This window comes from Manis javanica, chromosome 11 (assembly GCF_040802235.1).
Source record: "Manis javanica isolate MJ-LG chromosome 11, MJ_LKY, whole genome shotgun sequence".
Taxonomy (NCBI): Eukaryota; Metazoa; Chordata; class Mammalia; order Pholidota; family Manidae; genus Manis; species Manis javanica.
Genome location: NC_133166.1, coordinates 90593659 through 90616900, shown reverse-complemented (window position 1 = coordinate 90616900; position 23242 = coordinate 90593659). Strand labels below are relative to the sequence as shown.

General features: G+C 50.7%; 2 protein-coding genes across 3 annotated transcripts in view; one reads left to right on the top strand and one right to left on the bottom strand.

The window, feature by feature from the left end:
• The window catches only part of DHX9 (DExH-box helicase 9), a 260921-nt gene extending 249779 nt beyond the window's left edge, over window positions 1-11142 (bottom strand). The window contains exon 1 of the mRNA XM_073216869.1: window positions 11132-11142. The gene's annotated coding sequence lies outside the window, so the exon portion shown is untranslated. The remainder of the gene's footprint in view (window positions 1-11131) is intronic.
• A 206-nt stretch (window positions 11143-11348) lies between these two features.
• RGS16 (regulator of G protein signaling 16) lies at window positions 11349-14934 on the top strand. 2 transcript variants are annotated; one of them, XM_017648624.3, is made up of 5 exons: window positions 11349-11527; window positions 12418-12528; window positions 12787-12848; window positions 13138-13304; window positions 14655-14934. In XM_017648624.3, the coding sequence occupies exons 1-5, from the start codon at window positions 11484-11486 to the stop codon at window positions 14892-14894; spliced, it is 624 nt and encodes a 207-aa protein (XP_017504113.1). In that variant the 5' UTR covers window positions 11349-11483; the 3' UTR covers window positions 14895-14934. The 2 variants fall into 2 exon arrangements, with proteins under 2 accessions (XP_017504113.1, XP_017504105.1); XM_017648616.3 differs by having other exon boundaries at window positions 12784-12848.
• Window positions 14935-23242: the final 8308 nt, after the last annotated feature.

The window sequence follows — 23242 nt, the reverse complement described above, 5'->3', positions numbered from 1 at the left end:
GGAAGAGCTGCTCCTTTCCGGGAGTCCCAGGCCTTGGAGGATTCAGTAACATCAGGATACAACATCTCCTCTGATGGGGTTGGGCTGGGCAGTCAACCAAAACAACACATTCCTGGATGACTGCTTTTCTCTTGAATCAATGTTGCTTTTTCCATGGCCTCGGCTCTTCCGGTGCAGAGGGCTGGGGGCCACATGAGCCAACTGTTTCTGTGTATCTGCGCTTTAGTTAACTGACGGTGCAACCAAGCCTGGGGCAGTGATCCAGACACTTGCTGCTCTATTTTAAGATTCCCAGTTCTGTCTGCTTCCCAGCAGTTGTCACTTGGTCAGGAAAGGGAAAGTGGGGGCAGGAGAAACGAGGCCCAAGGCAAGGCACCCATGCCTTTGTGCTCATTGCTTCCAGCTGGGTGGAAATTCCCATGCTTCAATGCAGCAGAGCACCACCCCCAGCCCCCAAACGGGGTGTCTCGGGATTCTTCACTGGCCATGGTCAGAGCAAAGTCATGCTCATTTTAATAACAAAAATGAGGACAGCACCACATTATTTGTATGAATCTTAGACTTCTCAGAGCACATTCACAAACTTTCCCCTTATTGGTTGGGTAAGACAGACATTATTACACCCTGTTTGCAAATGAGAGAACTGAAGCACAGAGAGGTGGTGATTTGCCCATGGTAATCCAGCTGGCTAGTCATAAATTCAGTCACAGAGACTAGATCTCCTGAGTTTTAAACTAGGTTCCAACATTCAGTAAATAGCTATTAGTATCTTTCTCCCTTACCAGGGTGACTTTCCTGTGCTTGTGAGCATCTGTGTGGTAGAGAATGACGCAGCAGGGACTGGGGTATGTAACTTCCTGTTGCTATGGCTTATTACTCCTCAAGTTCAGCCTCACAGGAGGGACATCACTCATACAAATAAACAGTCACTGAGTGCCTCCTCTGTGCGGCTACATGGTTTTGCTGGTTCACAGCTTAGGGAAGAGAAAGTTGCTAAACACAAAATTACAATAAAATGTAGTAAAGTGCTATTTTGTTGGCAAATAAGGAATGTTATGGGAACACAGAGGAAAGGATAATTCACTTTGTCAGGAGCAATGAGGAAATGATCACAGATAAAGTGACCTTCCCCCCTAACTATTAAATGTGAAAATTTTCAAGCATACAAAGAGCTGAAAGATGATTACAACCACCACCTTGATTCAGCCATTGTTAGCATTTGCCGTATTATCTTTCATTCTCTTGAAGTACAGATAGGTAGATACAGATACATAGATATATACACTTTTATGTAGGCATATAACTGAATCATTTGAAAGTAAGTGAGAGATATCATGACATCCATTCCTAAACATTTCAACATGCATCTTCTACAAGATTTGGAGACATGCATTTTGAGTTGGTTCTTGTCAGATAATAGGAGTTATCAGACAGAAGAGGAATGTCATTCCAGATAATGCATTCAATGCATGCAAAAGCAAATGAGTGTATTTGGGGGAAACATGGTGTATTTGGGGGAAAGGTTGTTGGCTAAGCCGAAGGGGGTGGGAAGCAGGTAGAAGAGGTATGGAGCAAATGGTTGGAACCAGACTGTAGAGGAAGTGGAATGTCCTGATAAGGAGTTTCAGTAAGAACCCATGGGAGATACTGGAGGTTTTGAAAGAGGGAGATGTTAGGCTCTGATTTATCTTGATCTGGCAGCAGAATATGTGGGATGGGTAGGATGGAGAAGATGGGTTAGGATATGAAATGGTGGGGACGATGGTTGTGAAGATGGTATCAAAGTAGGTGGGGGGAGGAGATTCCAGAGATCAGATTAGATAGGACTTGGAGACTGGCTGGCATTAGGAGGGATGGATATAAGAGATCATTGATGGTAAGACTTCCTTCAAAAGCAACTGAATGGATGCTTTACTGCTATTGATAAATGTCATTAACCTAGTCACATGTGGTGGTGTGCACATGAAACTGAATTAGCATTGGGTAAGTTAAATATGAAGACAACTAATGTGCAGGTGGAAATTCAGGCCTTGAACTCTAGCAGGGGCCATGGAGATAAGTTCTGGGGTCATCAGCATACTGACAGTGGTTGAAGCAGTAACTTACTCCAGTAGAGGCTATAGTCTGAGAAGAGAGGTGAGTCAAGGCCACAGGCCTGGGCAGCACCTGTATCAAATAGACAGACATACAGATTGAAGACAAGAGGAGCAGCCACAGAGGTGCGAGGTGAGTCAGAGTGCGGCCAGCCAACCCCTTCATGCCCACAGGTTTGCAGGGAGTGTTAAATGGGCTCCTAAGTGGGATATTCCAAACTCCAGGCTAGCACTTGGCAGTTGCCAGATGAGCAGAAGTACTGTTCTCAGAGTGGAAGGTGTTCTAGATTACAAGTATGGCCCCGGGGTCACAAGCTGCTGGACAACAGGGCTGTGCTCTCCAAACTGCGCTACGGAAGCTGAAGTTCCTTTTCCTGTGCTCCCTCCACCTCCTTCCAAGACATGGAGACCAGGTTGAACTGTTAGAGAAGGTAAACCTTCATCTCTAAAATCCTCCAGAGCTAGAGATGCGAGTGTTTTGGAGCCCAGGGCAGGGAACAACTTCCTGCCACTCTGGAGGGGGCACAGGGCAGCCTGCAGAGTGAGTGGCTAACTGCAGGGACCCAGCATCAAATCATGGCTCTGCCCTCTGTCCCCTCCTTCACTAACCTCTCCATGCCTTAGTTTCGCCATCTGTGACACGGCAACAGTAAGACTACCTTCTCCAGAGATGTGTGAGGATGAAATGAGATGAGAAGTCATCATAGAGCACAGAAAGTGCTCACTAACGTTAGTGACTGTCACTGCCATCACCGCAGCCAGTGTTCAGGAAGCACGGGGGTTCAGAGGGCCTGAGGATTCAGATTCAGCAGGCTGCCCTGTGGCCACGCTGGGAGCAAAACAGCTAGACAGCTGGTGGGGAGGGAGTGGCTCGCCCTGGCTCAGTCACATAGCTCGCCTCGTGTCCCCCGTGCTCAGATGCGTGGTGCCCATTAGAAGAGCTCATTTCTTTCTCTGCAAAACATCACACCCCCCCTGCTGTGCTCTTCCTTCTGTCCACCTGGGCCTGTTTCTAGGACAGCTGCTGTGTCAGGGCTGATGGCCTGGGAGCTTGTGAAAGGACCACCTGTTCCCATCGTTCCCCTTTCCCTCCTCCCTCCCCACAACTCCGCCAGCCCCAGCCTCCAGCTGCTCACACATCAGACCACGTTTCTCCCTCTGCTCAGGTGTTGCGGGGACAGTGTGAGAAGCACGTTTCCTTACAAGTTGGGGTGCTCACAGCTAGCACTGCTGCTTTGTCAAGCCTTCCCTGCTGTCTTAGAAACCCACCTTTCCTCTGAGACCCTGCATCTGTCCTCCCCACCCCCACTGTCTCTAGGTGGGGGTCCGTGGAAAGGAAGGGGACAGGGCTGCAGGGAGGGCAGGTCCCTGACTCCCAGGAGGTGGCAAAAGTTACTCCCGTAGCTGCAAGCTAAGATATCTGCACGTGCATGTGATGTTCACATGACAGGCTTGATATTCCAGCAGCCCTTATGTCTCATCTGTGGCCTCTGCAAGCACCTAGAAATCCCTAACTAGGGCAGTGTGGAGAAATGGCCTGAAGTGGCAGCCAGAGTGCAGTGGGAGAGCTACTCAGGGGCATGAGGATGGGGTGCTGAGTAGCCCTGGGTTGGACCTGCTAGCAGAACTGGTTTCCAATCCTGGCACTGCCGTTCACTGGGAGTGTCACAGTGGGTAGGTTACTTAGCCCTGGCTGCGCAGTTCCCTGTCCTTGCTGGTGTCTGCAGGGCACTGAGCTCAGTGTTGGGTCACGGCAGGCCCCCCAGTGGCAGTTTCTCTTCCTCCTAGACAGGGTCCAGAGCAGGGTCAGGTGTTAGGCAGCTGCCACCAGCTGAAATCTGTTCCTCCCATCAAACGCAGAGCTCCAGTGTGGACCACAGCTTTTGCCTAGCACATGCCTCTCTGGAATACCTACGACAGGGGGCAAAGGGGATGAGGTGTGCTGGGGGCTCCCTTTACCTAGTGGTAGGACAAGGTAGCTTGGGTTCTGTGCGTGTTTTGCGCCCTGTCCCACTCGAGCTGGAACCACTGATGACCAGCAGACCCTTCCTTCCCTTTGACTTTGGGTCAGTTTGCTTGCACGGGGGGACTCCACAAGCCACGGCGGGGCACGTGCAGGAGGTGCAGAGTAAGTTGCACTGCATCATCCAGCCCGTCTGTGACCATTTCCAGCAAACAGTCTGGTTGTAGTTCAGCCAAGAATGTTTGTAACCCCAAAGACCCTGGGGAGGCTAGTGCGGCAGTGACTCTCTGGAGACGCGCACCGTGTCTGCAATGGGATGAGTTCCTGCAGTCCTCATCTACTGTTTAGTGAGCACCCGTCCTGTGCCAGACACCGGGTGCAGCCTCAAGATTCGGAGTTTGAGGCCTCCCTGAGGCCATTGTAGACCTGCCCGAGAGAGTCCCCACCTCTCAAAGGTGGCCTTCCAGCAGAGGAGAGTACACGGAGCGTCTCTGGGACCAGGGACAGTCTGATGGGCCGAGGTTCCCTGAGAAATGAGGGTGGTGGGCTGTGACTTAAATGCTACTTGCTGCAGTTCCCTCTGTGAGGGTCTTTGAGTTCCCTGCCTTCCGCACACATACACTCAATTTGAGAGCAAAACAGTGCTTCCTCTCCACTCTTCTGTGTCGGTGTTCCCCCTTGCACAACAATCGGGCTATCTGCAGAGTCTTCCCAGAGGGCAGCGTGCCCTCCCCTCACCCACATGTCACATGTCAGCACTGCTGGCTGTCCTGGTTGGAGAACATGGTAGAGGGGGAGAGTCATCAGAATTCTGCCTCTGCTCCCCAGGGAGGGGGTGGCATTGATTAGACTCCCCCAGGGCTTGTTTCCTGCCTGGAGAGAGGCACAGTTCAGCATCCAGTACCTGCCTGACCTTCCAGTTCTGGAATCCCAAAGTGCTCACTCCTCAGCCTGGAAAGGAGCAGGGAACAGCAGCTGTGAACATTGCCCTCCAGGCTTCACCTTTCCCCTCCCATCTTTCATTCTAAGTGACTTTTCAGGGCCGTGGAAAATTATGAAGCAAGGAAAACTGAGGTTTTGACAGACTTCATTTCTAAGTCTCACTGAGTGGAAGTGAAATGCTCTCAGACATTTGTGACAAAAGTGATAAAGGGGATGGGGTGAGGGTGAGAAAGAGGAAGACATATAGAAACCCAGGGTTCTGAGGCAATTCTATTTGGGAATTGGCAGTATGAGTCTGCGATGGGGTTCATTTATGGCCATTGATTTAGTTGGTAATTTAGGGACTTTATCGATGCAACGGCAGGCGCATTTGCTAGTGATGGAGGTGGGAGTGGGGACCAGCGTGGGGGAGGCTGAGGACAGGCACTCTGCGGGGAGGACGCAGGGCACTGGCAGTCAGGGAAAGTTCAGGAGCCCGAGGCCAGGGCATGGGCTAAAGCAGCCCATCACTGCCAGACAGGCAAGTCCACATGGGCGCGTCAGACCACAGAACAGAGGGCAGGGCCGGTGAAGGGCTGCAGCCAGCCTTCAAGAACCTAAAAAGCGCAAACACCAGAAACAGTGAGACTCCAGGGGGATGAGGCCAAGGACAAAGTCTCCAGGGCCCAAAACGTCCCGTAGACTTTGGGAGCTGAAGATTGGCCTCCCTTGGGAGCAGCCCCAAGGGAACCAGAGTACTTCATGAGCAAAGAGGGATGGAGATGCACAGCTGGGAAGCTGCACTCTTGAGTTTTCCTGCAAAGATACATGAAAGCCCAGATGTTAATGGAGGGACTTTAGCAGAGAAAGGGGCTCTCCACAGCCATACTGGGAAACTGTATACACAAGAGACGAGGAGGCAGAAAAGTCCAGAGCCAGTGATGACACACAGCTAAGGGCAAAGACAGAAAGGGGAAGAGGGGAATGGCAGGAGAGCTATGGCATGAGAGAAGGTATTGGGGAAATATACAAAGAAAGAGAATAACAGCAGACAGAAAGGTGAGTTGTAGCATTCTGCCATGATTTCCCAAGCTTACGCTTCCTTCTCCTCAAAGTGAGTAAATTCCTAACTTTAGAAAATGCTACACCAAAAGCTGGCAAGCTGTATGCTTAGGAACACAGGTTCTGATCAAAATCTGCCATCAAAATCCAGCTTGACTGCTTACCAGCTGTGTGACCTTAGTTAAGTTACTTAACCAGTCTCTGCCACAGTTTATTCAAATGAAAAAATGAGGAAAAGGCAGTGCCCATCTTATGGGGGTAATGGCCAGGACTGAAAGATAATTCAGAGAAATCAAACACAACCGAGCTTGGCACAGAGCGTACGTTCAATACACGTTCCCTTTTAGGATTTGCGTTGAAGGATTTGCATTGAAAGAGCAGCCAGCCAGCCAACACTGATAGAGCAGGTACACACAGGCATGGCGCTAGGGGCTGAAGTTGAAAGGTGACTGAGGCAGCGATCCCTACCCTCAGGCACTCACAGAGGGTCAGACTGCACATCGGTTCTGTGAGTCTGGGTCAGCCGAGGGAGGAACACGGCATACACATGAGAAAGCATGTGAGCTGGGCCTCAACAATGAGCAGAAAATTCCAGAAGAGTCAATCCTAGGCCTGAGGTTCCAGGACTCAAGATTAGTGGTTGCCTCTGATGGGAGGCAGGTTGGGGAATGGCGGGAAGGAGATGAAGGGGTTTCTGGGGTGAGGGAAGTGTTCTGTAGCTTGACTGGGTATCGGTCACATCGGTGTACACATTGGTCAGAACTCACTGAGTGGCACTTGAGACCTGTACACTTTATTACATGTAAGTTTTCTCCATAGCAAATAAAAGTAGTTTATTGAAAAATATCTTTTAAGATGAGTAGTATAGGGAGGAGGAGGGATCCTCAGGCCAAGAGAACCTGGTGTTTGGGGATGCAGGGCAGCATAGCATCCTTGGTAATCTGCAAACTGCTGCATTTGGCCGGGCTTTAGGGTGTGAGGTGAAGGCCCAGGGCGTCAGAGCCTTGTGTGACATACATGGGGTCTAGCCCGCTCCCCCCAGCCGTGGTACCGCTGAAGGGTTTCAGCCTCCTCCCCAGGCAGCTGAGACCACCCTGCCCTGGAGGCGAGGTCCACTGGCCTGGCTGGGTGGAGAGAAGCAGGCCTCCCAGACTCTCATCCCCTCAGAACTCCCAGACAGGAGGGCGGGAAGAGGAGAGGACCCAGAGAGGAACAGAGCGGCCACCGAAGCGGGCTGTACCCAGGCTGAAGGATGACTCAGGAAAAACAGTTGTTTCCTGCACCTAGACTGAACTTGGTCTGCTTGCCCTGCCAGGAGAGGAGGGTGCCCCCAATTCCGGTCATGTCCCAGCAGGACAGTGGCTCCCAGAGACTGTTTCACCCCTGCAGCTGGTGATTGCGCTCTCCCCATCCAGCTGCCTCAAGATATGTGCTGCCCCTGCTGTTTTCATGCTTTTAAGCCAAAGAGTGACATTCAGTTGTGCATCCCACAAGCCTGAGAGCCTCATATAAGGAATTCCTAAATCTTTCTGCGTCCCTAAACCACCACAGGCTTCCCTAGCTGTTTCTCCCCAGGAGGCCTGCTCCCTCCTGCACACCCGAGGGTTCTGGCCATTATTCCATCGGGCTCCAATCTTGTCTTTTTCTTTTTTAATTGAAGGATAGTTGAAATACCATCTTATATTGGTTTCAAGTATACAACACAGTGGTTCGACAGTTGCCCACGTTATTAAATCCTCACCCCACTAGTGCACTTACTATCTGTCGCCATAGGAAGATGTTATGAACTCCCTCCTTTTTTTTTAACACTGGCAACCCTCTGATCTCTTGCTTTCCTGCATCTGCTGAAACACGGGGCCATCATTTCCTTTCACCTCTCCCTCTCTCTCTCTCCCCTGTGTTAGTTCTGTTTCCTCTGCTAGGAGGAAATACAAGGTCATTAAAGTCTGGGAAGAGTCTTAAGAACTGTTACTTCCTCATCGGCTTGGGAATATAATACATCCTTAATAAATATTTATTGGTAGATTGATGGTTGTATTCGGAACATCCCGACCATGGTGGGGATTATCAGTGCCAAAACAGAAAAGTCAAGAGAGCATTTTCATTTCTCCTAATCGTTTGCACAGATAGAAGTCCCATCTAGACCTCGGCTGTGATGGAAAGGCGGCAATGGAGGGTGCACGGCTGAAGGAGATGGAACGTGGTATGGCCGGGCAGTGGTGGGATATGTAACCCTGACCTCAGCTTTACCCCGATGACCCAGGCCACAGAGCTGTGTCCCCACACTCTCCATTAAAGACAGTGCAGCTGGGAGGGAGCACTGGGCCAAAATGAGGTCAGGTTTTGTCAGTCCATTCAATTCACAGGTGAGCTCAACTGGCTGGATTTACAGTAACTGTTGAGTCATTACTGAAATTGCAGATATGGACCTGCTGGGAAGAGAATTTGGGATAAACTTCAAAAAGTTTCTGCCTGGAAATGGAAGCAGTAACCATGGCAACCGGGAGGCAGCATGAACTGGGGGAGGGCTCTTCATCTTGAGCAGGCGCTTTGTGCTCTAGGATTGGCTTTGCCTGTCTGTGCGCCACGCCATCCACCCCTTTGTCTCTTTTTCTTTGTCAAATGGGAGAAAGCACTCGCTGAGGAATCGGGGTGTCAGGCCCAGGTTTCAGCTGTTTCCAGTTCTGGTGCACTTCCCTACAGGTGCCCGAGGCACTGGCTGTTTTATTGTTTGCAAAATGGAAATGGAAAAGCTCCTCTGGCCTATTCCAAGGGATGCAGAAAGGACAGGACGGTTTGAAGAGGTTCTCTGCATAAGCACTATTATTGTTGTCATGTGGCCGCATCCTGGCAGACATGGTGCTCCTGAGGGCAAGACAGGCGGGGTTCAATCTTCCCGTCAACTCTCATTCACTGATGATGAAAAAAAGCTGTCCCAGACCCCACCCACATCCCCAGCTGGCAACTGCATAATAAAAGCGCACTGGGGCAGGAGCAGGTGAAACAACAACCCTTTCCTCAGCTGCCAAACTCTAGCAGAGCTTCCCGGGAGGGGCTGGAGGACTGCATCACCATGGGGGGGAAGGACTGGGCTGAGAAACCCAGACATCTCCAAAGGCATCTTTCCATGCCTGGCTGCACACCATGGCCCCTCCCAACCCTTGCCCATCTCTCTGCCCCACACCAGTCCAGCCCTGGGCTTCCAAGAGCGGAAGAACCAGAGACAGGGTGAGGGTGGGATGCTGGCATCTGAGATGGTGCTGCCCCCGAGCTCCACTAACAAGCTGGGCCGCAGAGGCAGGGGCCGACCAGCTCTTCAGAGCGCCTTATGTTTTGACTAACTGTGTCATCCTCTGCAGGCCCTGGCTTAACAAGGAGATCTGCCTTGATGAATGATCCCACACATTGCTCTGATCTGGGCCTCTTTTCCTCTAGCAGCACCTCAGCTTCTTCCCCTTCTGTGGTTTTTCCCTTTCTGTCCCTGACCAGCTTTTCTGGGCCTTCTCACTCAGCAATCTCAGGTGGGGAACCTTTTCTTGTCTCTTCTTTTCTGACCCATCTAGGCCTTGCTGAGGAACATCAACTCTGATGCTCCTCATGAAATAAGAACCTAACTTCCAAGAGACACAAAAACTCCCTACTTTTTCCTACTGTCTAGCAATCCATGTATTGCTATTATATAAACCCAAGATCTAACATTTGAGTGTTGACCACATGTTGAGTACCGTTCTAAGCACCTTACATGATTTGCAGGTGCTGTGGCGCGCCACTCAGATCCCCTGTGTGGGACTGAGACCCCCGTCCTCCAGTGCTGTCTGCTGCAGGCTCGCAGCACAGTCTGTCCCTGGGAATTACCTTGACAGAGGTAGTTACCTTGTTTAAGATTAGGCCATCTTTTTGGGGCAACTGCATTTAATGAATGACCGATATGGGGTACAGAGACCTGCCCCCTCGCTTTAGTGGGGAGACAACTCTGAAGGGCCCTCCAGAGCACGTTGCCCTCCCAGCTTCCATCTCTGTTGCAACTGCCTGGCATTCGACTCCTCCTTCTGCCCAAGCCTGCTTCCCTCCCTCCCTCCCCTTTCTGAGAAATCTCCCCAGCAAGTGCGCCTCAGAACTGTTTCCAGAGGACTAGGAACTAACTGATGGAGATTTAGTTCTCACAATAACACTGTGAAATTGTGTATCACGTTTGCACCTTAGGAGGAAGCCAAGGCCTGGAAAGGTCAAGGAACTTGCCCAAAGTCTGCCCTCAGTAAATGGTGGAGCCGTGAATTGAAGCCCAGGAATCCCGCTCTAGACCCCACACTCTAACTTCACAAGCAGCCCCATAACAGTGGTCCCCTCCTGTGTTCATTGGGAATAGGGAGGGAACTGAGGGCAACTGGGGGTGGGGGTGCTGGTGATGCCTTTCTGGGAAGGCGAGGAGAAAGGCAGGGTGATTTTTATCCTTCCCTAGAGATGAGGACACTAAGCAAGCACATGCTTAAACCCAGGATCAACTCAGCAGTTAAGGAGGTGATGGCATTCTGAGGGGGTGGGGGTGGAAAAAGCATAGTAAATTCTTATTTGAATTGTGGCGCACCACTTACTGTGTGACTTTGAGGAAATTATTTAACTGAGTCTTAGTAAAAGTGTCTGGCACGTAAGCAGATGCTTAATTAAGTCGTTCCTTCACCCCCTCAGGGCTATTGGTCTGCTATTTCCAATCTGCGATCTTGGACAAGTCTCTTTAACTTCTGACTCAGTTCCCTTCTCTATAAAATGTAAGTGACGACGAGATAACGGTGAAGGGCTTACTGACTTAGCCAGCGGCCATCCCGTAGGAGCACGGTAGGTGGTAGCTCCCAGTGTGATCGTGCTGCTACCGCGCCCGGCTTGCACCCTGTACTCCTGTCCTTAAGGACCCAACAGCTCAGGCTCAGACTGTGATCAGCGCCCTGGGTGCCTTCCGACCCAACACCCCCCACGCCAATCCTGCCGCCGCTGAGTTGGTTTCCTGCTTTTACTAGAGGCGACGGGTTTTTCCTACTAAATGGGTGTGCGCGTCTCCTCGCGGTGAGGCCTCGCCGCCACCTCTCCCTCCCAGCGCCGGCGTCCGCCCGGGGGAGGGGGCCGCCCCACGGGCCCCGTGAGACCAGCGGCGGGCGGGTAGGGGCCCTAGGGGCCCTGCAGTCGCATCCCCGCCCCGCGGGGCTCCCGTGTCCCGCCCCCACCGTCGCGGGCTCAGCCCCGCTCTCCCATTGGTCGGCGGCGCGCGGCCCCGCCCCGCTCCTCCGAGAGAATAAAAACCGCGGTGGCGGCCGTTATACGCGTGTAGTCGCACAAACTAAACCCGCGTGTATAAGGCACAGTCGCTGCAGACCTCTGCTTTCTCGCGCTCGCGGTGTCCGCCGAAGCCCGCCATCATCCTCCCCGCAACGTGTTGCCCTGCACCTGCAGCCATGTGCCGGACCCTGGCCACCTTCCCCACCACTTGTCTGGAGAGGTAAGAGGAGCTTGTCCCGCGGAGCTTGTGAGTTCGGGGAAAGAAGTCCAGGTCCCTTATACTCTTGGGGCATGGGGACACAGTGACCCGAGTGGAGAGGCAGAGGTAGCCTGGTTCCACGTTCTCAGATGCTGCCCTCAAGAGTCTTAGAGAAGCGATGGGCCAAGAGCAGGAGAAGGAAAAGCAGAGAGAAGTAGAGGGACCGCTGCTTCCTCTCATTCCCTCTGCTCCGACAAATGGCAGGTCTTCTCGGCTGACCTGCTGAAGACCTGGCTGCAGAAAGACCCCGCTGGCATCACCAGGCAGAACTGCTCCCCCAGTTTCTTAAGCACTTAGTTTTCATTCTACAGTCCCGATCTAGGGGCACGGCCTCCTCCGGCCCTGGGAAGGCAGTGGGGTGTATTTTGGTCCCCCTTGAAGGATGTGCCCACCTTCCAGAGAGCTACTCAGCCGCTCCCAGTCTGGAATGGAGCTGGTTGGTGGCTGGGGAGGAAAAGGTGAGGATGAAGGCAGGAAATCAGTTTCCACACAGTTCCCGAAATATTCCTGACAAGTCCAGAGGGAGCTGAACTGCCTGAAATGCTAATGAACTGGCACTAAGATAGAGATCAGTGTGACTGGCGTGGGAAAAAGCCCATATACGCTGGGCTGTAAACCCAGAAGGTGTAACACCTACCCAGGCACAGCGCAAGCACTGCCTTCATTGTTCTGGGTTCATGAAATGAATGAGAGAAGCAACGTTTAGACCCTGGGAATAGCCCAGGGTTCCCAGGGACCCTTGAGGCTGGAATTGCAGTGGCACCAGCCTGAGCTTTCCTGGGACCCTATAAAGCTCTCTTCCCTGGCTGGGCAAATGGAGAATCCTCATACCCTGGCGCTTTGTCTTTCAGAGCCAAAGAGTTCAAGACACGGCTGGGAATCTTCCTTCACAAATCAGAGCTGGGCTCCGACACTGGCAGTGTTGGCAAGTTCGAGTGGAACAGCAAACAAAGCAAAGATAGGTAAGTCCTGCTGGCCAGCCTAGGGACCCTAGAGGGAAGGAGTCAGATTTAGGAAAGAAGTCATGAAAAGGAAAGTATAAGGAGAAATTAGGACATGCTAGGGTAGACTTTGGTGCCCCTTCCTGGCGATCTTAGTGAGTCTTCTTGCTGTGTTTGTGTAAATTATGCAACCTCCATCAGAGTTCTGAGTTCTGGCTAGGACTTGTGTTATGCCTTAGTTTGTTGAGTTTCTTTCTTTCTTTTGTTGTTATTTAGCAGAAACTTCTCAGAAGATGTGCTGGGGTGGAGAGAGTCCTTTGACCTGCTGCTGAGCAGTAAAAGTGAGTAGGACCCTGTTCCCTGTTGTGTCTGTCTGGATGGCACGTGTGCACTCATGTGCTTTGCAGTCAGCATGAGGGCTGCTGAAAGTCTGGGCAAAATAATAGTAGTAGTAATAATAATAATGATCTCCTAGTGTGCCAGCCTCTCTCCAGAATACAAAGGCAGGTCCTTGTTCAAGAAAATTACATCCTAAAAATAGAGCTATTAACTACAGTTGCTGTTTGTGGTTCTTTTATTCCCCACTGTCCCACAGTCTGACCCGCCTCTTCCTCTGTCCCCCAACCTCAGATGGAGTGGCTGCCTTCCACACTTTCCTGAAGACGGAGTTCAGCGAGGAGAACCTGGAGTTCTGGCTGGCCTGTGAGGAGTTCAAGAAGCTCCGGTCAGCTACCAAGCTGGCCTCCCAGGCTCACAGGATCTTTGAAGAGTTCATCCGCAGTGAAGCCCCGAAAGAGGTCAGGGTCATGACATGTTCTGTGGAGCCTCCATACCTGGCCTTCCCCTTCCTCACTGAGAACTGGGGATGGTGGGGGTCCGGCAGGGAAAGGACTGAGTTCACAAGTAGAGTGACCTCATTTGGCATGGGGTGACTGGGCTTCTGTGGGTGGACACTAGGCAAGCCGGACTCTGTGCCAGCCCAAGGCTGTCACTCTCATACTCCCTGATGGGGCTGGCAGGGGCTGTGGGCTTTGTAAATGAAGCCCTTTTTAGAGGCGCAAAACACACCACTGGGGAGGCAGGTCATGATAGGGACCTTGTGTAACCTGGCTCAGTTCTCTGGCTGGCTGGTCTGTGTTCTGTGAACTTTTCAACCTCTCAGGCCTGAAGGCCTGGGGTCAGATTTTGCTAAAGAACATGGCGCCCCCTTGTGGACAGAGGGTAGTAATGCCTTGCTTTTGCATCTGTGTTTTATTTTCTGAGCACTTTGATTCGTTCCACATTATTCCACCAAGATTGATTGAGCAGCAGTTACATGCAAGGCACTGTTATAGTCACTGGGGACATATCAGGGAATAAAAAGTCTCTATCCTGATGGGAAGAGATGACAATAACTGATTAAACAAATGATACATGCTCTGCTGAAAAGAAAGCAGGAGGTAAGAGGCAGTTCCAGAGTTGGGGGGTGGGAGAGAGAAAGGGAGCTCTTTCCATTTTATAAAGGAAGGTGAGGGGTAGACTGTCCAATAAGGTGACATGAACAGAGGCATGAAAGAATTAAGGGAGGGAATCACATTCACATGGGAAATGCCAAGTGCAAAAGCCAGAGAGTGCCTGTCCTGGTCACCAACCAGCAAGGGGGTCTGTGTGGAGCAGGGAGAGAGAGAGGGGGTCAGACAGGTGGCAGATGGCCAGATGTGGGCCCAGCGTGCACCTCCCCTGGCCTCTGAGTGACTTGGGAAGACGGCGGCAGAACACTGGGGTTTTACACGGCTGGCTCTAGTGGCTGGTGAACAGACTGTGGGGGCCAGGACAGAGACCAGGTAGCAGGCTCTGGCGCTGTTCTAGGACAGGCGACGGTGACTCAAACTAGGGTTGTTTACAGAGGAAGGGGTATAAAGGGTTTGTATTTGTATACATTCTTATATAGCCTTGATAATTCTGAGAGGTTGGAGGGCAGACACTGGATCTGATGTGGGGACAGGCCCAGAGCGGAAAAGCCAGTTAGAGTCGGCTCAGGAGACCCCAGGTTCCTTGTTCAGACCCAGCCTCCTGCCACCACCCCACCTGCCTGTCAGCCCTCCCTGGGGCTGCTGGGCCCCCTGCCTCAGCCCCACTCACCCTCGTGCCTGCCCTCCTTCCCACAGGTGAACATAGACCACGAAACCAGGGAGCTGACCAGGGTGAACGTACAGGCTGCCACGGCCACGTGCTTCAGTGCGGCCCAGGGGAAGGCTCGCACTCTGATGGAGAAGGACTCCTACCCCCGCTTCCTGAGGTCCCCTGCTTACCGGGACCTGGCTGCCCGAGCCTCAGCCACCTCGGCCTCTCCTCCCAGCAGCTGCAGCCCAGCAGAGCCTGTGCACACCTCAGCTTCGTGGCAGTGAGGAAGCCGGCGGGAAGAGAGGTTGAGTCACCCACCCTGAGGCGGCTGCCCCTGTGTGGGAGGCAGGTTCTGCCAAGCAAGCATGATAGGACAGTGAAGAAAAAAGCTGATCTGGCCGCCTGTTTAGGAAGCAACACCCTCTCCTCCAGATACTGTGGGACTGGATTCCATGCGCAGGAGCGCCTCCCCACTCCCAGGACCCGGGCTTGAGGGCTGAAGATGGCGCTGGGCAGGGCTCTCCGGGGAGGAGTGGTGGGGAGAGAGTGATGGCTGGCTCTTGTCATTCTCCGCAGGCCGAGCAGGACTGCAGGGTGGTTTGGTTAATGTGGACAAAGGGAAACTTGAATATGAGAGGGGGGAGGCTGCTGGGGGAGCTGCTCTGCAGCTGAGTCATTGGCTCAGTGCATCCTGTTTTCCTGATTCCCAGGGTGTCCTGGGCACAGGAGGGAGCTGAGGATGTGGCCCCTTCCATCCTGCCTTCCTCACCTGCCTCGGGGCTGCCCCAGTGTCCTTTAGCTCGTTTAACATCCCCATGTCCAGCCTCACGGTTTTGTCAAGGCCAGGGAACCAAGGTGATGCCCCAGATGAAAATTTTATACCTCAAAACTGGCCTTTCAGCCCTTTTCCAAGTCAGTAGAGAGGCCTGAAAAAGAGGCCATCTTGCTCATGTGAAACCGATCTTGGTGCTTCTGGGACCTCTGGCAGTGGCCCCTGACCCTGTGTTTGCAGCGGGCTCCACCTGTGAGCAGGGCTCCCCCCAGACCTCTTGCTGGGCTGTGCCGCCCTTGGTCATAGGGCCCATGAGGAGAAAGGTGGGGGCCTCTCGGTCAGCAGCTAGCCCAGTTCTCAAGCTCAGCAGTGTGGAATGAGGGAGAAAAGGATCCTAAGAAACAAATCTCTTGGCAGTTCCCAAAATTCCCTTTAAAAACAGTATTTTCTGTGGGTGTAACAGGGAAAAAGATGGCCAGGATGGGAGGCGGGCCTTGTGTTTCTTTCCTGTGACTGTGAGGTGCGCTTACCGTAATATTAGAGGAATGGTCCAGGGGCCTCCTAGCACAGACCATAGAGGCTGGGAGGCAAGCTGGGGAGAGAGGCTGCTTCAAAGGGCAGGACCAGGGAAAATTGGAACCTGCTTGTCACTTCAGGGCAACACTGACAAACTGGTGGGACTTCTGCACATGCCCAGGCTGGGACCGTGAATTGACCAGGCAGCCCCCTTGTGCCCCAGGAAAATCACCACTGTTCTCTCTGCACTATGAGCTCCTCCCAGATGTGGGCCCATTATTTAACTATAATGTATTGTTGGTATTGTGATGATTGTCATAGCAGATTATTTTTATTACTGTTGTTGCATTGTAGCTATTGTTATTTATTATTGTAATTCAGTTTGCCTCTACTAGAGAATCTCAACAGGAGCTGGCACCTGACTGTCTCCCGCCCCACCAGACTCTACCTCTGAATGTGCTGGGAGCCTCTTAGCACCTGTCTGGAACTCCTCACTGTTAAAATATTTATTTATTGTTGACAACTGGAGCTGGTTTCCTAGATATGAATGATGTCCTCGATCCCCATTTTCTTGTTTCAGCATGTTACAGTCTTGTAAAATAAAAATAAAACCTAAATATGAGTTCCTGTCTCCTAGGGCCGTGTGGTCAGGGGATGAGGGAAAGGGGATGCTGGGAGAGCTGTTGGAGGAGCCAGCCTAGGGGAACTCGACAGGACAGGTCGGGGAGCTTTTGCATCACAGGCAGAGGCACAAGTCAGAGACTCATGTCTGCCTGGTAACCAGCAGGCCTGAAGAGAAGGGACTGGGTATTAATGGTGGCCTACACACTGGGTAACTTCTTTTAGCAGATGGCAGTCCCAGCTTGTGTTGGGCCGCTGTGCTGTGTTGATTGGCTCAGCTCGGCTGGCATTTCAGAGCCTTGATCTGTTGTCCACCCAGCCTAGCACTACCCATTCACAACTGTGCCTCTAAAGGCAAGGGGCAGCTCCCTTTTGTCAAGCAGCCACATGCTATCAGGTGGCAACGTCTGGGGCGTTTTCACTGGTGCCCATTTTCATTTTGCACGTCTACTGGTGCCCGTTTTCATTTTGCATTAATATTCTGTTACAATTTCATATATATTCAAAGAATAAGTGTTCTTTTGTCATGCCGCAGAAGCCTCCAAGCTGCGGGAAGCCAATGGCTCTTGAGTTAATGATCAATTTTAAGTCCAACCTGAGGCTGGTCCGTTCCATGGGCTGGGGGACTTAGGCAGTTGAGCTGGGCATGAAAGAATCTGTGGATAGGTTTGCAAGGAGAAAGTCTGCTCTTCTGCTAATGGCCAACTTATTCTTTTTTATCCTTTTAATCCTCATTTTCCCACTATTTACAACAATTCTCTATGGTGAATAATCTGTCTCTTTGCAGATCTGGACCTTACACTGGCTTCTGTCTCTCCCTTGTTTGTCTGAGTAAAGTGGCCAGAGTTTAGGTACCTCAGGTGGAAAGCCCCATCACCCAAAGCCCAGACCTCAGGAGTGATTCTGCAGGTGGCTCCAGGCGGGTATTCTGAGTTTAAGGCTTGGGAAGGAAGGTGGGGACAAACACTGGCAGGCCCTGATCTCATTTGCTCCTTACAACAGCTCCGTGAGGTAGGTCCAAGTACTACAATACCCAGCAGGAGACTGAAGATGGTAGGGGGTGGAACGTGTCCAGGGCAGCTTGGCTCGAGGAGCGGCCCAGATGAGAGAGAACCCAGTTACAGCCTGGGAGGGTCCAGTGTGTGGGGTGGGCAGAGGGACACGACTGATGAGAGAAGGACTGGCCCCCAGGGAGGCGGGGAGGAATTAACATGGTTCCATTACTTTCCTTCCATCTCTTTGCCTTTTTACGCACATTTATTGAGTGTAGCCTGTGTGCCTGGCAGAACCCAAAGGCAGTCATTGTACTGTTTACTAAGTAGCATCATTTAATGGTGGCTGGGAATTCTAAGTATGTTTAGACAAGGGCACAAATGAACATTCTCTGAAGCAATATGGGTGCCAGTACGGGTGCGTGCAATCAGTGAGTGGGAGAGAAATGACCGGGGATGAGGGACATCCATGATGGGTGGGGGCTGCAGGGCTCCGCAGCCCAGCAAGGCTGATCCCCTCCCCCAAGCCCGGCCTCTCCACAGGGCAGCCTCGGAGTCAGTGGTGTGGCCTGAAGGGGGTAGGTACACACTGGAGAAGAACAACTCTTTGTGGGCCTATACATCTCCCAGGGTCAGGCTCAAAACAGTCCCATACTCTGCTGGTTCTCAGAAGAGTTTAAGTGACTTCCTGAAGACCCCACAGCTAGCCAGCCGTCTCCCACATCTCAGACTCACTGACTCTGCCCCCCCCATCCCCCCCAGAACACTGCAGGCTTTGGCTTAGCTGGCAGAGCCCTTTCGAAGTAGGCCACCGATGGCCTCTCAGGCCTGTTTTCTCACTGCTCCCTCACTTGCCCCTTGAAAACAAATCTCCCACAGTTCCCAGAGTCGCCCTACCCCTCCAAGGTCCCTTGCTTTGCATACTGACCAGCGTCCTGCCTCGTCTTTCGCTCTCATCGTTGCTGCCAGGACTGCCTTGACCAGGCTAGAGAGGCACCCTGCAAAAGCAGCACAAGGGTCTTCCTAGACAGCCCCCCACCCCCGCCAGGTGGGGGGTCTGATTACGGATGCCTGCCCTTCATGCACCACAGCTGTGGATGCTCCCCACTCTGGGTGCTCAGGTCCCTCCTCTCTGCCCCTCAGCAGACAGAGAGCTCTGGGTCAGGCCTGTCCTCTTCTCTTAGTCCCAACCCCCAGGGCCTAGCATATGGGCATCAGCAAATGGCTCTTGAGTTAATGATCAATTTTAAGTCCAACAGGAGAAAAGTTTGCATTACAGTGTCCAACTTCTCTTCAGACTTCTCTCCCTGGATGTCCCACAGGTTCTTCATATGTAACACGTTCAAAATCAAGGTCATCATCGTCCCCCTCTGACAGCCACTGTCTCTGTTTCCTAACGCAGTTACACGGAGGCGCTAGCTCCCTGGCCCTCAGGCTTCTCCATCCCTTCCCCACCACGCCTCATTCCCACCAAGTCCAGTCCCAGAAACACGCTGAATCCAGCTTCACCTCAGGTTTGCTGAGACTGCCTTAGAGGAGCCTTCATCCTCTGCAATTTAGGCTATAAACACTGCCTTCTACCTGGTCTCCTTCCCCAGGCCTCTCCCCTCCAGCTCATCTCCCATGTTGCACCAGCTTCATCCATAAAGTGTGGATCTAAGCACATTGTGACTGAATTAAAACCCTTCAGCGCCTCGCCTTTGACTACAGTGGAAAGCCCAGATCTTACTTTAGCATGGAGGCTTATTGTGAGCTGACCCAAGTCCCTCTCCTGACTTACCTCTTCCCAGGTAGCCTTTATACCCACATTCTGTTCTCTGCCTTTTCTTCTTCTTTTTTTTGAATGGGGGGCTTTGTCTGGTGAAGAATGGACTGCCGTCCTCAAAATCCAGCAAAAATATCACCTCCTCAGTGAAGCCTTCCCAGACTATACTGCAGGGTCAGTTGCTCCCACTTCCATGACTGTAGGACCCACTCTTCTTACCTTGACTGCCACACGTTCAGCATGGCACTGTAACCGATGTCTCCACAGCACTTTTTCCTCCACTAATCTGATCTCTTCAAGGTCAGGAGCCAAATTATTTACCTTGACAAGATGGGGCAGAACAGATCACAGCCGAGGAGTTCACAGCTCTGCCTGTGGGGTCAGAATACTGGGGCTGGAATCCTGGCTCATTTGCTGCATGACCTTGGGACGCTATTAAGCCTCTGCAAGTCTTCTCTTGTCTGTAAAATGAGAATAATGAGTACACGTCTCATAGGGAACACTGAATGAAATGAAAGTGTGTGGCACAATATATTTGCACCATGAATATTACCTGTTATTATTATCTGATTCCTAGTACTGAACACAGTGTCTTGTACACAGTGGGCATCAGTCAGTAACTATGTATTGACTTTTTTTAATGGAATGGAAGAACCAAGATTCAAAGTCAGGATTCTACTGTTCTTTAAGTCTCAAAGAGCTGTTTCCACATTGTGTTTCATCTAATTTGCAGGGAATCCCAGGTTTTTGGATGAAGAAATTGAGGGTTGAGCGATTAGTTGAGACAGTACTTGCTCAAATCCAGGTCAGCGAGTCTTGTTTCCAAATCAGTGGCTGTGCTTCCGGTGCCTGTGGAACGCCCCCCACCATTCCTCACCCTCTGCTGCCCCCCTGTGACCAGAGCAGGCAATGCATGCTTTTCCCCGGGCATGGCTTGTCTTTCATCCTCTCTAGTTGGGCTCCTTCCTTCGGAATTCTATCCAAGAGATACAGTTTGTAGTTTTGTTTATTCATGTATTTTAATAAGGATGTAAAATTTTAATGGAAATTAGAATTATTATTTTAATTTCTAAGACAGCCTGGCGGGTACAGGGGTTAAAAAGTCTTTAGTGAATGGGACTGAAATTAACTTTAAAAACTGAAGCTCTTAGGTAAAAGGAAAAAGGATCAGAGTGTATTAAGCACTGATCTCAAGGTAATTTCCTACCACTGAAACTTTTAAATTGGTCCAGCTATTCAAATTGCTTTAGGGAAGGAAAGAACGATTTGAAATGTAAATAACTGAGGAATGACCCCAAGGGTAAGGGATGTCTTGCAGTCAGGTGCTAGATAATGGAGCTTGTGTCTCCCTCATTGAGAAAATGTGTCTCTTGACTTACAATGTTGGTGATTTCTGAGCTTTGGTCACTAACCTAGACAATGATTTAATTCTTTGAAACAAGCAATAATGTGTGCATTAATCTTTTATTTCTAATGGGCCTCCACTTAAGAGAGAGTTCCATCTTCCAGTTCCAAGGGGTAGTTTCAAGACAATGTGGTTCAATGATTGAGGTAACAGGCTCATAAATAGGACAACTGAATTCAGCCTCACATCTGCTACCTACTAGCTGAGTACCTTCAGCACATTACTCAGTTCACAGAGCCCGGGTTTCCCCTGTAACCGGTTAATAATAACAGTACTGGCTTCATAGGACTTTTGTGAAAACAGAATGGGAAAGTTTATTTAAAAGATCATAGTGCTCCCTAGATAGTAAGTACCCAATAAATTGTAGCTACTTATATACAATGGGCCCTGTTCTAACTGCTCCACATATATTAATTTCTGCAATCCTCACAACATTCCTCTGAGGTAACTACTACTATTATTAATATCCCCACTTTACAGATGTAGAAACTGAGGCCCAGAACGTTTAAATGAATTGCTCTAATTCAGAGATCTAACAAGTGGCTATATCAGTTAGCTATTGCTGCATAACAAAACCCCATGGCTTAAAATAATAAGCAATTATTACTCATGAGTCTGTGGGCCAGCTAGGTATTCCTGCTTACCTGAGCCCTGCTTGGCTAATTTTAGTGTGGCAGGTTCTTGCATCTGTTATCAGCTGGTGGGCTGGTGAGAGTTGGCTGGTCTAGGATGGCTTTAGCCATATATCTGAGGATCAGCTGGTTGTTGACTTGGGTGATGGTGGTGACTGGGCCAAGTGCCTCTCTCACCAGCAGGCTATCCCAGGCTCATTTGTATGGTTGTGGCAGTGTTCCAAGAGACAAAAACATGCTTAGCTCTGGAACTGGCACACTGCCTCTTCTGCCACTTTCTATTGGGCAAAGCAAGTCACCAGGCCAGCCCAGATTAAAGGAGGGAAATAGATTCTCCTCCTTAATTAGAGGAAGTACAAAGTTGAATTGCAAAGGGCATGGGTATAGAGAGAGTTGAAAAAACTTTTTTGTAATCTTTCTAGCAGAGTGGAAGAATCTGGATTTGATGCTAGGTGGTCTGGTTTCAGCATCATTGCTCTGAAACATTCTGGAGACTTAATGCCTTGACATCGGCTTGCAAGGGTCTTGCCATTTCCTACTTCCGCCATGTGCAAGGAATGACACAGCAATAGCCTCCATTCACTCTCAAGTGCTAGCTTGGCCTTACATGTGTGCCTGGTGTTTGCCTTTGCCTGTATTTCCTGCTACACCTTTGTTTACTCTTTCAGAATCTACTTTATAATTGCTTGTGTCATGAACATTCCTGGGTTTTTTTTTAAATTTTAACTTCCTATTTTACCTTCACCTCTATTTTCTCATCTTTTCATTTTGTTAACAGGTCACAGAATAAATAAGGTAAATGATTACTACAGTCAAAGGAAAGGGGGAAAGTCTAGGTTTGGTTAGCAAAGTCATGATGAAGTAGTGAGAACATCAATATTGTATTTGATTCAGTATGACCCCATGTCTTCTTGCCAAGATCCAAGAAGGGCTTCTGGTAAGTTAAGCACAGTTCATTCCCAGACTTAGAGGCAATCCTTGCAGTCTTAGGGATCTTTCTGGTCAAAAGAAGGAAAGGGTGAGGGATTGTGCCCCAGTTCTAACCTCTTGGCTATAGGAAGGGGAACCAGAGGGATGGGGGGAGCATCTTTGTTTGCCCTTGGTCTTGGTTTCTGTTTGCAAGTTCTCCACCTAGGATCCCCACCCGCCCCTGGGCTTGCTCACCTCTGCTCTTTGTGACTTTTCAGAGTCTGGAGCTCTGAACCCCGCCTAGTGGCTGCGGTCTCTGTGGACAGACTGATGTCTCTTCCTGCCATGAGAGTTGTCAGACTCTGCATGTCTCTTGGGCTACCCCCAGCTTGATTCTCCTGGTTCAAGATGGTCAGGGGTTTATGTCTCTAGAGAGACTGCATGTTCTTTGAGGACACGAATGTTTCCCACTGCAGCATTAGGTACACACATACATCTGAGTGCTGGGAAAATGGCAAGAACAGAACTTCTAGAGCAGGGACCTTACAAACCACGTTACGTGAGAGAACTGAGGCCTGACAAGGTTAAACCACCTGCCTGAGGTCTGTCCGCTAACAGCCATTGCTCCAGCTGCAGGCCCAGGTCTCCAGACTGCCAGCCCTGTGCCCTTCTGAGGGGGCCACATTGAGACAGGGACCGTGGGTGTAGTCTGAGTAGGGAGAGGGCCTCTGGAAAAAGACCCCTACCCAAACTCCATATTAAACAATTAAACAGAGACAGAGTCACATTAATTCTCTAAAGTAAAATATTAAACTAGGAATATAAGCATTCTTCAGTAAAGATTAGTTAAAACTAAAAAGCCAGGAATAACCTGCCCTGGAATGTTTGAACATCCCCCAGATAAGAAAATACCTCAGCATAGCCCATGTCTTGTTTGTGTCAATTAAATGAGGCATTGTAAAATTTACTTTATAGCCTGCTAAAAGGCCCAGTTTATCTTTAACTTTGCCCTATGCTGCT

Coding starts and splice junctions, on each gene's coding strand:
- RGS16 (XM_017648616.3), top strand. CDS start 11,484: ATGTGCCGGACCCTGGCCACCTTCCCCACCACTTGTCTGGAGAG. Junction 11,528..12,417: donor CCCACCACTTGTCTGGAGAG/GTAAGAGGAGCT, acceptor TTTGTCTTTCAG/AGCCAAAGAGTTCAAGACAC. Junction 12,849..13,137: donor CCTGCTGCTGAGCAGTAAAA/GTGAGTAGGACC, acceptor CCCCAACCTCAG/ATGGAGTGGCTGCCTTCCAC.